This window comes from Fistularia commersonii, chromosome 14, assembly GCF_037954325.1.
Source record: "Fistularia commersonii isolate RoL2024-O1a breed Wild chromosome 14, RoL_Fcom_v1.0, whole genome shotgun sequence".
NCBI lineage: Eukaryota > Metazoa > Chordata > Actinopteri > Syngnathiformes > Fistulariidae > Fistularia > Fistularia commersonii.
The window spans coordinates 3,293,638-3,308,404 of NC_141297.1; the positions used below are offsets into that span (position 1 = coordinate 3,293,638).

General features: G+C 46.5%; 1 protein-coding gene and 1 long non-coding RNA gene across 3 annotated transcripts; both read right to left on the reverse strand.

Moving 5' to 3' along the window:
- Nucleotides 1-597: 597 nt before the first annotated feature.
- Nucleotides 598-3,713, reverse strand: LOC147226902 (uncharacterized). Its single transcript, XR_015107148.1, has 3 exons — nucleotides 3,602-3,713; nucleotides 1,448-1,494; nucleotides 598-721 (listed from the first exon to the last, which is right to left on the reverse strand). It is a non-coding gene; the product is annotated as an uncharacterized LOC147226902 (long non-coding RNA).
- A 1,578-nt stretch (nucleotides 3,714-5,291) lies between these two features.
- Nucleotides 5,292-14,767, reverse strand: LOC147226903 (translocating chain-associated membrane protein 1-like 1). Of its 2 annotated transcripts, none has more exons than XM_086159037.1 (11): nucleotides 14,413-14,767; nucleotides 13,064-13,124; nucleotides 12,831-12,949; nucleotides 11,923-12,039; nucleotides 11,773-11,831; nucleotides 11,606-11,690; nucleotides 9,815-9,885; nucleotides 9,445-9,549; nucleotides 9,202-9,345; nucleotides 8,582-8,742; nucleotides 5,292-8,359 (listed from the first exon to the last, which is right to left on the reverse strand). In XM_086159037.1, exons 1-11 carry the CDS (start codon nucleotides 14,530-14,532, stop codon nucleotides 8,286-8,288), a joined length of 1,116 nt encoding a protein of 371 aa, XP_086015163.1. In that variant the 5' UTR covers nucleotides 14,533-14,767; the 3' UTR covers nucleotides 5,292-8,285. The 2 variants fall into 2 exon arrangements, with proteins under 2 accessions (XP_086015163.1, XP_086015164.1); XM_086159038.1 differs by lacking the exon at nucleotides 14,413-14,767 and adding an exon at nucleotides 14,239-14,316.

Sequence of the window (14,767 nt, forward strand, 5' to 3'; positions counted from 1 at the left end):
AAAAAATTTTCAAAAGAATGTTTTTGGGGCTGGAGAACAGATCAGCGGGATTCACATTGGGACAAATTGGGTTTGAGAGAACAAATTAACTCCGTAACCCGAGGTTCTACTGTAGTCTGTTTTTAGAATCGCTGAGTAACCGGTCGCCGAAGACAGGAAGTGCCGTCACACACTGCGCACTTAAACCGACACGCTCAAGTGCGCAAACAGGAAGAGCAGAAAGATAGTGGGGGTTTATCGAAGGACAAATAAAAGGAGGGCTCATCTCTTACTACAAATAACAGTAGTGCTAACAGCTACATGCTAATAGCAAAAGAAATAACAATGATGGACGCTTGGTGAGAACCTGCGACATGACAGAGCCCAAGGACCGAAAGAGGTGAATTCTTGTCAAAATCTTCTTGTCGTTGCGACTGTCCTTGAATTTCTTCACTTGAAGGTTTGGGGTGAAACGTCCAGTTGCCAGGACAAGAATTCACCATGACCTTGGTGACTGAGAACCTTCACAGACCAAATGAGAGTTGCCTCATGGGATGTCCCCCGGCCTCTGGCGCTATAACTAGGCGCTAGCTGAGCGCTAACTGTAAGCTTCCTCCAATAAAATTAAACAAAAAGACGTGTCCACCACCTCGGCTGGAGACTGGAAGATGATTCAGCGTAGTGTTACATGCAGTGATGTGCAGTCAGGGGAGGCAGGGGAGCCCGTGCCTCACTTGCCATTCTTGGAAAGAAAAATACGTAAAATGATTAGCACTATAAAAGTATTTTTCATTAAACTTCACCAGTTTTAGATCGTTTTTTTCATTCAAAATCGCTGGATTTTCACATTTAGTTTTCTAATACAGAGAAGATGAGGCCACAGACTGTTGAGCCTCTACGTTGATTCCGCAATGACAGCTGAGTGCCAGCATGCTATGCACTAAGACCATATTGCTAACTTTCTGCATGTCATTATTAAAATGTTTTAACACTTTTGCTAGCTGAAGTACGTGTTTTTTGTCAACAACTGCGTAACTGTGTAACTAGTTTCTTGTGCTGAGCGATCATAAAACGGCGGCGAAGAGCCACCAAGTGAGGCACACAGTTCTCCTGCCTCACGGCAGGGGGCGCTCACAACTCCAGAGATTTTTCTTGGGACTCCTCAGTTCTTTTTCTGTGGATAAGCAACTCTGTCGGGTTCATGTTTGTAAATCTGATTGTGATAAAGTCAGTGCCTCACCAGCTTTGAACTTAACTGCACATCACTGTTATATACGTTTACTAGACATTTACTGGAGGGCAGAGCCACGAAGTGAGGCACACAGTTCTCCTGCCTCACCAGCCGTGAACTACATCACACATCGCCGCTAACGCGATGGATTCATCTCAACACAACAATTCGACACTCTGTCTTCCAACCATCTCTTGTTATTATCGCGAACGGACGAGAAGATGGCGCTTTATTTACCAGAGCGCTGGTTATTTGTTGAGAATCCCCATGTGAGAGTTACGAGGCTGCAGGGAGAGAGTTGTGGGAAGGTGAGAGGAGCGGGAACACTGTTTAAAATTCCAAACAGGTAGGGATGAGGTTTCTGAAGGGTAGTAGAGCAGCTACACACACACACACACACACACACACACACAGGTTAAAACAGGAGGAACAACCCAGATGAATGCAGATTTAATGCCACCCCCCCCTCCACACACACACACAAGTTTCCACCGTCGCTAGCGCCTCTCTGACCGAGGATACGGGAGCCGGGTTGAAATTCAGGTTAACTACAAACCGAAGCCCTGAAGACACGTTGCCATAGCAGGCGGCCATCTTCCGGCTCCGCGTCTCGTGGGATCGCCGGAGAGGATTTGGGATTTGGACGGCGCAGGCGGGGATGCCGTCCCTCCAGGACGGACGGGATGTTTACGGCGCCGAGCGCAGCTCATTCCCAAACCTTTTGACACCAGCGAGTGAATGAAAGGGTGAAATATTATAAGTTCCTGCTTGAATGGGCCAGATGAGTGTCTATATGGATGAGAGGGTGAATGTTTGTTTCTATATAACCTTGGTATAAAAGAGTGAATGGTTGTGCGTGTCTATATAACATATGAATGAGAGGGTGAGTTGTTGTGTTTCTATATAACTTGCGAATGAAAGAGTGAATGAGAGGGTGAATGTTAGCAGTGTTAGTTTGGTTATGTATGACACGTGTATGACACAGTAAGTGCGTCTCGACATGACGTATGAATGAAAGGGTGAATGGTTGTGTGTCTCTATATGACGTGTCACTATAGTACATGATTGAGTGGGTGAAATGTGTGTCTCTATAAGGTGTGTGTATGACAGAGTGAATGTTTGTGTCTCTGTATCTGTGACGTGCAGTGAGGTTCATGGCTGGTGAGGCACTGACGTCATCATATAAACCCTACATAGTAGCTTATTCACCAGATCTTTCTGGGCCAAAAAGTAGAGTAGCTGCCCAGGAGATTTACATTCATCCCTCACAGTTTGTGAGCTATACGGCAAAATAATAGCTGGATGGCTGCACTTGACTCGCTAACTGTTTACTGTAGCTTGCTAATGCTAATTCTGTTATTCTGTAGCCGAGTAGTGAGAAGGATCAGCGGTGCCCCCTAGCATGAGGCACCGTCACTGCGTGCCTCACCCAACGTCTCTTCGCCGTCGTTTTATGAGAAACACGAGAAACATGTTACATTTGTTGACGAAAAACACCAGACACATCAGCTAAACAATGGAAATTTAGCTCATACATTAAAAGTATTATTTTAATAGTGACATCCACAGAGACAGCAATGCTTTATAGCATATATAACTTTATAGTACAAATCACTGAATAAATAAAAACGTTTAATTTATTTTTTCAATTTACATTTTTTTCTTTCTGTGATGACAGGTGAGGCCCGGCCTCCGCTGCCTCTACCGACTGCACGTCACTGCTCGATAAGACATATGCATGAAAGAATTAATGTTTGTGTCTATATAAGGTGTGAATGAGAGGGTGAATGTTTGTGTCTCTACATGACGTGTGAATGAGAGGGTGAATGGTTGCATGTTTTCCACGTAAACCCGTGTTGCCCACGGAACGACTGTCGCGGCTAAAACCGCCGATGAGATTCCAGGGAGGAGGTTTTTCACCCCTTCATAAATCCAGCAGAGGGTCCATCACATAGTAGCCCACCTCGCCGGCCCCTTTGAAAGCTCAGCATTCCCCCCCTGTGAAATCAATACGACGTGATTGTACGAATAAAGCGAAAAAGCGAACAGTTGCGGAGTCGCCGGCTCAAAAGACCCGGGGGGGGGGGGGGTGAAGATGCTTTCGGCGAAGCCACAAAATGGTGGGGGAACGTGCACAAACCCAGCGCTTCCTCGACAGATAGACAGCCGAAGGAATGGACGGAGCAGCGTAAACACACGTGACCTTCCTAGCACTCAGCAGACCGCCAATGTGTGTGTGTGTGTGTGTGTGTGTGCATGCAGCCGTGTTACGGATGCATGGCGCGTTGGCACACACCTGCACGTGCACCTCCAAGCAGGAGAGAGCATGCATGAATCATACGCACATCCATTTTCCAGTTGTAACTGCGCATAAGCTATTATTTTTCTCGCCTTTTCAGCAGACTTCCAGAGATCCCGGCCCGAGAAGGTCCCCGGTTGGATTCCCAGAGGAGGGTCTTTCTGCACGGGGTCTCCGTGGAGGTTCCTCAGGGTTCCTCCCAACATCCAAAACCATACAGGAGATTCTTGAATCGCCCTGTGATAGGATAAGCGGTAGAGATAACAAATGTTATTTCTCCTTTCGCGCAGATGTCGGCTCTGATAAGACATTTGCAAGCCGTCTCGTTCTCGTCTGGTCGACACACACACACACACACACACACACACACACACACACGCACACAAGCTCGCTCTTCCCCTCCGTCGTTTTGCGGTTCTGCCGTAAATCCTGTTTCGCTCCCCCGTCGCTGCGTCTCCTCCGCCGCTGCGTCCAGAAAGATAGTGGGAGTTTATAGAAGGACAAATAAAAGGAGGGATCATCTCTTACTACAAATAACAGTAGTGCTAACAGCTACATGCTAATAGCAAAAGAAATAACAATTATGGACGCCGCTGCGTCCCCCCAGATGTTCTGACCACTTCTCTTCTCAATCCTTCATCGGTCCACACCTGCTCTATTGCACACACACACACACACACACACACACCCCTCTGGTCTGCTGGCTCACACACAGCCTTGGGGTCATGAATGTCTCAGATCTATTCGGTGGTTCATGGATGGCTGCTTGCAAACGTGGCTTGAAGAGCAGCTGCTGGCCGGTCTGCTAATTTGAGACAATCAATGACAATGAGAAGGAGGGCCTCGGTACTTCTAAGAGATTACACACATACACACACACTCACACACACACACACACACACACACACACACACACACACACACAGACAAGACCCTGTCTTTCTAATTGTTGGCTATTAGTCTGCAAGTCCGGGGATTGCATGTCTTATTAAATACAGAATTTCAAATGAGCTTCGTTAAATAAGAAAGTACTCCCCTTTTAATGAAGCTAATTTATATGGAAATTGCACATAATAATGACGTTTCAGCCGGAGATTTATCCTCATTGGATGAAAGAGAGGAATTAACAGAGAAAAAAATAGAGTTTTCTTCGCCCAAGCGCTTTTGTACTCTTTCTCCGGGTTTCCTTTAGAAGCCTAAGCTTGCGGGGTGCAGGTCATGTATGTTTGGGTTTGTGATACAACCAGCGTGTGTGTGTGTGTGTGTGTGTGTGTGTGGACCAGTGTCCTTGCGCTGACCCTGCGGAGCTCCGGTTCCCAGCGATCCATCATGCTGCCCGGTGGCCCCGAGGAAAACCTATTACTCCGACACAAAAGCGACATATTAGCATTGAGCTGCAGGTGTCTCTTGTCCGCTCGGCGTTTTCTTCCCCCGGCTGTTCATGACGGCCTGTCCGAAAATTCCCTCCCATTCGGGGTAAATAAATATTGAGACGTGGCAGAGAGTTTGATCACACAATATCACAAGTCTCTCCTGCTCCCTATGATTTATTAATGCAGGGTTGCAGAACGCTCCCGGCCCTTCGGCAATAAGCTCTTTGGCGCCCCCTGGTGGCAATAAATAGACTAATATAATAAAAATTAAGAAACAAAAATGAAATAATAAATAAACATGTCAAGTTGGCTTTCGGAAAACTCCAGGGGAAACAGTTTGGATCTCTCAGAAGAGGTTAAGCATTTTTTGCCGGTTTATTCATGTTAAAAATAAACAACATCAACAGGCTTTCCGTTTTTAACAGCTTTATTCAAACATGAATTAAAAATTAAAAAAAAAAAAAAAAAAAGAAGAAACAACAAAATGGCAAATAAAAGGTGATTAGAATTCACAGAAAATTTTATAAATATTTTATACTCAGTGATGTTTATATGGAAATAAACTATCACACCATTTAAGAGACAACATTTTTTGGGCAAAAAAAGAAATCGTTACAGTGACAGGCTGGAAAATTTTAAAAAAAAATACAAAAATTAAGGACGATGCAGATGGCGGGACGTTAGGTTTAAGCAGTTTTGCCGCCTGAGATTCACATCTTTCATTCGAAAACAGCTCGGCTGCAGGAGGCCGAGGCGTGAGCGGCCACACCATGCATTTTGTGCAAACAAAAACACAAAACAAAATATAAAATAAGAAATAAAGGTGCTCTCGAGTGGGATTGTACTGGGCTGCGGTGGATGTGAGAAACGTCCACAAACCGCCTCCTTGTCTGGGGTTAAATGGAGGAGGAGGCCGCCGGGACGACGACGACGACGACGACGACGACAACGACGACAGCAACAACGACAACAACAACGAGGAAAGTAGTGCCCAGACAGTCCGCCCGTCTGGGTCACGTGTGTCGGCGCCAATGCGGCGGCGTGTTTTCGCTACGATAGGCGACGTGAGGTCTGGATTGAGTCCACCGAGCACTAAGTCACTCGCTCTAATAAGGCCGTGAAATGAAACAAAACATCAGGCTGAGTACATTTTTTTTTTTTCTTTTCTTACACTCATACCACACCGTATATCCACGCTAACAGTTCGGCAAGCGTCATTCTTATATATATATATATATATTTATTTATTTATATATATTGAAAAAATTCATATCAGTTTGGATGCAAAGCAATATTCACGTGTTTTCTGAACAACGGTGGATTTCAACAGTTACTCCTTTCTATAAAAATAGCTTAAAAATCTGACACATATTGTGGTACAGTGTAGGGTTGATTTTTTTTTTTTTTTTTTTCTCTTTTTACATCTGAGTTTTAATAACAGGCTGGTACTGAGGTCCCCCCTCCCCCCACCCCCACCTTCCTTCTCTTCTTTGACACTGCCACGCACCGACTCGGGGGGAGTTGAAGACCGCCGAAAAGGGCCGACGGAGAAGAGCCTGTCGGTTTTGCTCCGTAGCGACGTCAAGATCATCGAAAAGGGCCACGCCAAGAGGAAAAGTCATGAGGGAAAACAAGAGGAAACTCTCTCTCGCGGGGGATCCGAGGGGCGGCAGAGACGGTGAACACTAAGCATTTAGCAACCGGTAACCTTCGGGACGAACATCTATCCACAACTGGAGTGTTTACGCACACACACACACGCGCGCAGAAAGTGCGCAGGGATCCGTGACCGACCTGACCGTGAGGGAACGACGTGGGGTTTGCCAAACACGGCCGACCGGGGCCGGAGTCCGATGAGCGGATTGTCACGTTTCATGCTCTGCACGCGGGATTCTTTTTTTTTTTTTTTTTTTTCCTTTAAAAAAAAAAAAAAAAAAAAAAAAAAAAAAAACGTCAACACTCCGGCCCAGTGAATTCACAAGCGGGAAAAAAAAAAAAAAAAAAAAAAACAATCCCCACCCCCCCGAAAACCACGATACGCCGGAAACAGAACGACGCAAAACACAAAACGCGAGCAGAACAGGCGACACCGAGCGACCACTGACATCATTAAGGACACTTCAAGAAGGATTGTATTGTTTGGATGCACTGAAACGCAGCCGCTATGAACCGCCGTGTTCGCTGGTCATAGCTCCGCCCAAGCATATAAGAAACAAGAAACGCTCTGTAATACGTGACATTAATAAATAAATAAAACTTCTTGCAGCAGTTGTAAAAAAAGGCCACTGAATGCTTGTGTGTTAATCGTGTGTGTGTGTGTGTGTGTGTGTGATGCAAACTGAACAGCGCGCGTCGGAAGGAGCCGTAAAGTCTCGAGCCTTTTTGTTTTTTGTTGTTTTTTTGTTGTTGTTTTGTTTTCAAACCGACATGCATTGACATTAGGATTATTGAAAACACAGGACGTGATGTCACTTCCTGTGTGCCGGCAGGAAGCTGCGCACGCCGTCACTGGAGGAACTGGTGGTCTTGGTCCGCCACCCCCGCCTCTCAGGTCATGCTATTACAAAGATAGAACTTGTATGCGTACAGGACAGCGTCACAGGTTACAGTGCAGCTCGGTCTTGATGAGTCCTTCACCGCTAACAAGCTAATTACCAAGCCAGCGTTAAATACAACTGTTTAAAAAAAAAAAAAAAAAAAAAAGTGCCTCAATCCCATAACATGTCGGACTTCAATGGCCGTCAAATAATGGCAGTAAAGGAAGGAGGGGAGGGGCTTCGGTTAGCCGGCCGCCGCCGTGCACAACACCCAACGATCGCACAAATGTCACGCAAGAACGATTAATGTAGTTGTTTTTTTTTTTCTGACAAAAGCAGAATATCAAAGTGCAGTCTTGCAGTACAAGAAAGGCTATATTTTGGGATGTGACCTGTTTTTTCGCGGGCCGAGCTGAGTAAGGCCAGGGCCTGAAGAGGACGTCACATCGAGTCGCCCTGAAAGCGGCAGCAAACTTGCGACGGGTGCCGGCTCCCGGTCCGAAAAGCAGCTTTTGTCGGGAAAACGAACAAAACAAAACAAAACAAAACAAAAAAAAGGAAAAAAAAAAAAAAAAAAAAAAAAACCGCCCCTGACGGACGATCGCAGGCTGAAACAAAAGGACACTTTTGAAGACGAACGTATTTTCCCAGTTAAAGCATCGAAAACCAGCGTCGCCAATGTACCAAAGAAGTGAACCGATGAACAACGAACATCCCTAACTGATAGTAACACTGACCAATGGAGTTGGGGCTTCATCCTTAAGGGACTCTCATGTAAGGGTTCTTGTAAAGACGTGACGTCACACTTTTAGATCTCCATCAGTTTTGTTGTTTTGTTTTTTTTTTACCCCCCTGCTGTTCCGTCTCTACGAAGTCTTAGCCTTCCTCGCCCGCGGCGACGTTCTATCCTCAGACTTCACGATCCCGTTGGCGGCGCCTCCTGACAACACAGGTGATTGGAGAAACAGAAAATAGCACTTAAAAGTGGAAAAATGGAAACCAACCAAGGGGGTTCATTTGCGTTGTTGACTCCTCCTCGTCATGGCGGACGGGTTTGCGTGACACCGGGAGCTCAGTTGCCGTTTGGGGTTTTAACTTTGAGGACGAGAGGGCGGCCTCACTCGGGTCCACCCATTAAATCATTACCGACGTCGGCACTCACCCCTCGTCGGCTCTCTTTTGTGAGGCTTGCTCTTTGGGCTGGCCACCTTCTTCTTGGAGGCCTGGTTCTGGCTGTGCTCCCGCCACTTTTTCAACTGGAAGTTAATAAATTTCCACATCATCCAAGCCTGAGTCAGGCAGATCGCTGCCAGGCAAGTCATCCTAAACGGCGAGGGGGGGGGGGAGGAGATTTGCATTTTTTTTATTTGAAAACAAACATAAAAACCGCGTCCACTTTGTCCTACTGACGTTCAGTTCGGGCTTCCGAGGCCGATTGCCTGGACGTTAGCGTTAAAGCTTTTTAACTTCTTGTCCTGTAGCCAGTTTCCGCGTGGTTTTGTGTGACGTCTGTATTTCCACTGAAATAACAAGACCCACACTTGCGGAGCTGCTCTACGGAAACAAATGTCGCTAACAGGCTAATCCGCGTTGCGCTAATACATTGATATCCATCGCTACTATGTAGCCTATTAGCTAACCTGTAAGGTGATTTGTTTTTATTGTTGCTAGCATAGCCCTGTGGACTCCCCGAATAACACACCCCGAAAATGGCGGCGAACGGCTCCTGCAGGGGTATTTGAGTAGATCAGGTTCAAAAAAAAGAGGGCTCCGTCCACTTGCCTGATGGTGAGCACGTTGAAGTTGCCCTCTGCAAGGGAGAATCCTTGGTTTTCCGTGCGGGGCAGCCCGAAGCCGAACGTCAGCACCGAGAGCGTGAGGGTGAGGAGGCGGGCGATGACGAACAGCAGGGCCCACAGAGTGAACCTGCAAAGTGAACGGCAAACAAAGAGCTCGGTGACGCTCTGCAGGGGAAACAAAAAAAACAAAAAAAAAAAAACCTGTGAGAAATTAAAAGTAGGCTACCCCTTCTGCTTGTTCTCGTCACTGAAGTAGAAGAGGCGCGAGGCGTGGAACAGGAGCTCCACCAGGTAGTGAGGGACCAGCAGCACCAGGCCCAGTCGGTGGAGGCTGACGGGACGAGAGGAGGAGAACCAAACGGCGTGATTCGCTCGACCGGGGGGTGGCCGGGATCGGACGGGGAGTTCGCGTGAGGACAATCGAGTCGACACACCATTCAACCGCGCGGAACAACGGGGTGATAAGTCACTCCGGAAACTCTGAAATACTGTGACGCGAGTTAGCTGCCAAGATGTGGTGATGGTAAATTCACAGGGTGGTGGGTGCTGGATTAGCTTTCGTGTACTTTGCCCGAGAAAAGAAACATTTCACTCACTTTAAAATGTAGGCACCGGTGATGTGAACAACATAAAGGCAAATGTAATAGAGCTGGCGGGGGATGTCCTCCTGCGGGCAGAACGCAACCGAGAAAGCCGGGGTTAGCAGCACAGAAGAGATGGATGACATGTTGAATTAGGCTCCGAGCGCTAAAAGAGCCTTTTCCAGGTGTCTAAATATAGGTTTCCCCAATTTGGTCGCTGAAAATATTCCTGAGGTGGGACTATTTTTATGTCGGCAAGCTTAAAAATAAGCCTTGACGTCCTCAAGGCTGCTTCTTTCCCTTCAGGGGTCACCACAGCCAATCACCTGCCTCCGTCTTACACTCTCCTCTGCAGCTTCTTCTGACACAAACTCACTTTCTGTCGTCTTTCCCTCCGTCCGTCCGTAAACCTCCTCCAGACCTCCTGCCTGGCAGCTCCGACCTCAGCATCCCCCCCCCCCGTGCACGTCCAACCCATCTCAGTCTGACTTTATCTCCAGAACATCTCACACGTGCCGTCCCTCTGATACACTCCTTCCTGATCCTTTCCATCTCCCTAAAGAAAACCTCAACACCTGCCCCAGTCTTCTCCTCGGTGTCTCTAAACCAAACAGCATGGCCGCTCTCACCTCCGTCTTCTCGTCTGGTAATTCCTTTTTATAGGAATTACCAGATTCCAATATTCTTGGAATATCAAATAAAATCATATTTACTATTTTTCGTCGCTCAAAATAACGTCACACTGGCGGAAGCCGGTTTACCCGCCGGCCGGTAAAGTCCCGATTTGCAGATGTCGTGCGCAGAAGTTCAGGAGCAGAAGTCCCATAAACCAGGTAAAATAAATACTTATGAAGATATTTTGCAAATATTTATTTTTTATTGTTTACTGACACGGTGATTTTTTTTCCCCGATTTATTTTTGAAATTCAGGTCAAGGCTCCGCTACAAACTCTGAAAGCCAAAAGCTCAAAATGAGTTCATAACATAAATAAAATGTATTTTTTTTCCGGAATACTTTGTGAATTTCAGAAGCAACACACTTCACACTTGTTTATACAAAGTGTAAAGGTAATGAAATGCAGTGTACACAGTGGTACCTTTATTTTAGACGTCAAAAAGTAATTGCGCCTCCCAGTGTTTTCTTTTCCGAGGAAACCGGGTCCAAATGGCTCTTTGGGTGTTACGGGTTGCCGACCCCTGGGCTAGCAGTTAGCGACAGCACTGAGGAAATGCTGCTTTTAACCGGTGCAGGAACCCTATCTGAGCTTCTGCCTCCAACCGTTGGGGTAAAAAGAGCGGGGTGGACCTTTCCTCAAGCGAGCGGATACTTTTATCACTTTTCTCACCCCTGACACTTTCCCCTCACTCCTCTTCCCACCCTCCTCGGTGCTTAAAACTCCTCCGCCTTCATTCATCTCCGCTCCCTGTAGCCTAGCTGTTCATCCTGGGTTCCTCTCACACGTCACCTTCCCGTGCACGTACAAAAAAAAATACAACCAATTGATATACTCAGCGACAGACGGCTGTCCTTCCGACACAAAGAAGCAATCGCTGTTAGTTTGGTAGTACTCTGGTAGTTCACGAATGCACGGCAGTAATACCGAAAGTAAAACCGAGCCTCAGCGGCGTTAAAGGAGTGAGTCAACTTGCCGTATTAAGATTTCCATCTATTCGACATCCAAAAAAATACTAGGTTAGGCCGTCGATGTGAACGGCAGAGGCGAGGAGTTACGGTTGACGTGACGAGAAAGGAAAGCGTAGCGCTGCCTGACACGGCGTGACGGTAACACACCAGAAGGCTCTTACCTTGCGTACTTTCTGAAAGTACAACTCGGGAAGCGCGTGGAGCCAGTAAGCCATTTGGCAAATGTAGAAGAACTTGACCTGAAAGCTGGACAGAGGACACACGCAAACATGGAGCGTGGAAGGCGCGATGGGATCGTCCTTTACGTTAAGTCCGGATATTTACTTACACCATGTGAGTGTGTGGGTAGCCCTCCCACAAGAAGGTAGGGTTCGTTGCAAAGTCCTCCTGTCAAAGAAACAAAAAAAAAAAAAGAGGGATAAATACGACACGCCAGGTCCCGAAAACCGAGGCGTTTTTTTTTTCCGGAGCCTCGTACCGCCGTCAGGATGCTGCAGCCCCAGATGAAGGAGAACAGGTAGAACGCTGCCAGCTGCCCCGATTCGTTAAACTTGCTGTGTTTTGTTTTCGAGAGGTGCAACCTCCGGTTCATTTTCTGAAAAGCAAAAAAAATATATGTGCATACTTAAAAAGGTGCATGAAGTGAGAGATAAAAGAAAAGCGCATTAATACGTCTCTCTACATAAACATGACATAATGTACAAATGAATCTGCATGTGAATGAGAGAGGCTGGATAGATTTTAAAGGTTACAAAATACTTGGGAGATTTAAGGCAAACCTGAGCAAAATAACAATTAGTGTCTTATTGGGGGTTTTAGCATTTTAAAGATGGTAAGAATTGTTTTTAATAGGATTACGCCTGACTTTTAAATTTGCTTTCTTTTCACTTAAATAACACGCACAACCCGTGTTTAAGTTCCACTTGAGCCAGCACTTGTGCACATATGTGCTTTGCGTGTACTTCCTCCTGAGCGGCGTATGAATCCAAAGTACTATTCCAGCGTGCGAAGGCCGTTTGACATTCACACGGACCGAGACCTTTGCTTTCAAAAAGGACAGTAGGAGCGCATGTATGACACTGTACTCAAGTGGGAACCGCCACCAAGGCTGGGGAACAAATGCGAGTATCGTCTCGGTGATTATGTTGAAGTGGACACACAGATGATGGGACCCGATTACCCTGGAGGCCCGTGAACAAGATGGGACCGCTCCGATCCAGGTGAAAAACACTAGGAAGATGGCTGTCGTGAGAAGGCTGTAATTGGGTCTCTTTATGGATCTTTTCGATCCACGTGACCGTTGAGCTCCGAGCCACGATTATCGACGTGAATGATGACCCGGGAGCGCAGCGGAGGCAAAGCGATACGAGCCGAGGTGACACTCACGTCCAGGATGTATTCTTGTATCAAGGCGTGAAGGATGACCGCTATGAGCAGGTAGAAAAACACGGTGGCCACATCTTTGGGGCCGTACTGGTAAAGGTTCACCGGGTCGTCCCGCTCATCTGAGATACAAAAAAATAAATCAAACATCGAAAGCATTTCAAACTGATTCAAATAATGCATTGAACAGATGGTTAATATAAATACAGATGTAAATTCCTCGAGGTCCCGCTCACCTAGAATCTGAGTCACGTTGTACTGGACCGTGATGAACATGATGGCAAACTTTGCCGTGACCTGCGGGTCGGACAGAGAACGGGGTTAGTGAGGTGCCTCAAGCTTGACGCTGACGACACCTCATGCAACGGGAGACAAACTTCTGCATGGAAGCCGTCCCGTGGCCATTTGCAAACCTGAAATCACATAGCATTTGTTAGCATGCTCAACAAACAAGCAACATTTTGACGTGATTATTTTAATCTAGTGTTTTCTCTCTATTACTGTATTGCTGTTTCTGTTGACAGCAGCTTTTGAAGCTGTATTCTATCTGGCTAGCTTAATTTCTTTTTGCTAAAACTGTATTTTGTCAGATTTTTCTGCTTAATATCACCTAAAAAAAACAACAAAAAAAAACTAAGTTTGTTATGACAACATCCAAAGTTCAGCAACAATGAAACATTTAAATAATTCATAATAATAAATCAGAAAATGACCTGAAAATACCGCGAGCACTGACTTAGGGTTGGGGACAGCTAGAAAAGAAGGAATAAAACAATATGTAATTACGATCTGTGCCAGATAAGATTCAAATATTTGTGCAAAGTATTGAGGTACAAATTTAAATGCTCCATTCATGCAACCGTGGATACACACGCAGCTTATTTGGGTGTATTATTCGCCACGCAGCAGATGTTGCGATAAATATGTATATCGAAACGAATACGAATTTCTTCCTATCACCTGACCCCTGCTTCTCATTACCATGTCATTTACACACATTTCTGATTTTTCTGCGAATATCCAGACAACCATCAGAATAATAAAGAGTATAATTGCGTTCACTCTCCTCTGCACCAATAAACCCGTGCATTTAATTCCAACACGGTGCAAAGCGTAACACACACACACGCCCAAAAATAAAACTTTTATTGTTTGCTATTTGCACTGTTTTCATCTTTTAATAATAAGCTTTACTCCCCAGGACAGGTGTTCACAGAGCTACCTGTCCGATGGTGAGTTCGGGGTACGGGCAAGAAAATGGGAATTTACAGCTTCCTCATTGTTTTTTGTAATATCTATGTATGTGTGTGTGTGTGTTAATTTTCAAACGTAGTTTCACGTAGCAGTCGCGTCACGTTGACGCCAAAGGCCAAACGCGAGGCGGTGAATTAAAACAAACCAAAAAAATGACCTGTTATCGCTCTCTGGTCAGCGGGCCTCCTCGACATCTTCCGTCGCGGTCGGCGTCATGCAAAGTGCGGGAGAGAGACAAGCTAGCGCCCTGCCCCCGGAGGGCTGTTGTCATGATAGCTACCGGCTAACGGCTACCACCGCTCGGCTAAAGGCGACCCGGGTAGAACTGTACCTCAAACATCAGCCCGAGGAGGATTATCATGGCCAAACACGACACCATATCGGCGTGATTCTGGATCACGAACTCGTGGCTCAGCACCGGCGGGCTCTTGTTCTTCTTGCGGAAACCCATGGCTCACAGCCGCGGCTCCGGCGCCGTCCGTCCGTCCGTCGGTTCGTCCGTCAGTGAGTCAAGTCAATCGGGGGGCCGGGAGTTTAGCTTCCCCCTCCCGCTGGCCTTGCTCGTCTCAACCGAGAGGAGATGGTCGCTCTTCTCCGCGCCGCGAATTATGAGGATACATCACATCAAAAAATAAAATAAAATAACACCCCGCCGTTTGACACCCACTTTTTTTTTTTACCCCCCT

Bases quoted from the DNA above. Each gene is read 5' to 3' on its own strand.
- LOC147226903 (XM_086159037.1), bottom strand. From the start codon at position 14,532: ATGGGTTTCCGCAAGAAGAACAAGAGCCCGCCGGTGCTGAGCCACGAG. The intron at 9,886-11,605 runs GTAAGAGCCTTC...TTCTGCCCGCAG, and splicing joins ACTTTCAGAAAGTACGCAAG to GAGGACATCCCCCGCCAGCT. The intron at 8,743-9,201 runs GCAAGTGGACGG...CTCGCCGTTTAG, and splicing joins TTCAACGTGCTCACCATCAG to GATGACTTGCCTGGCAGCGA.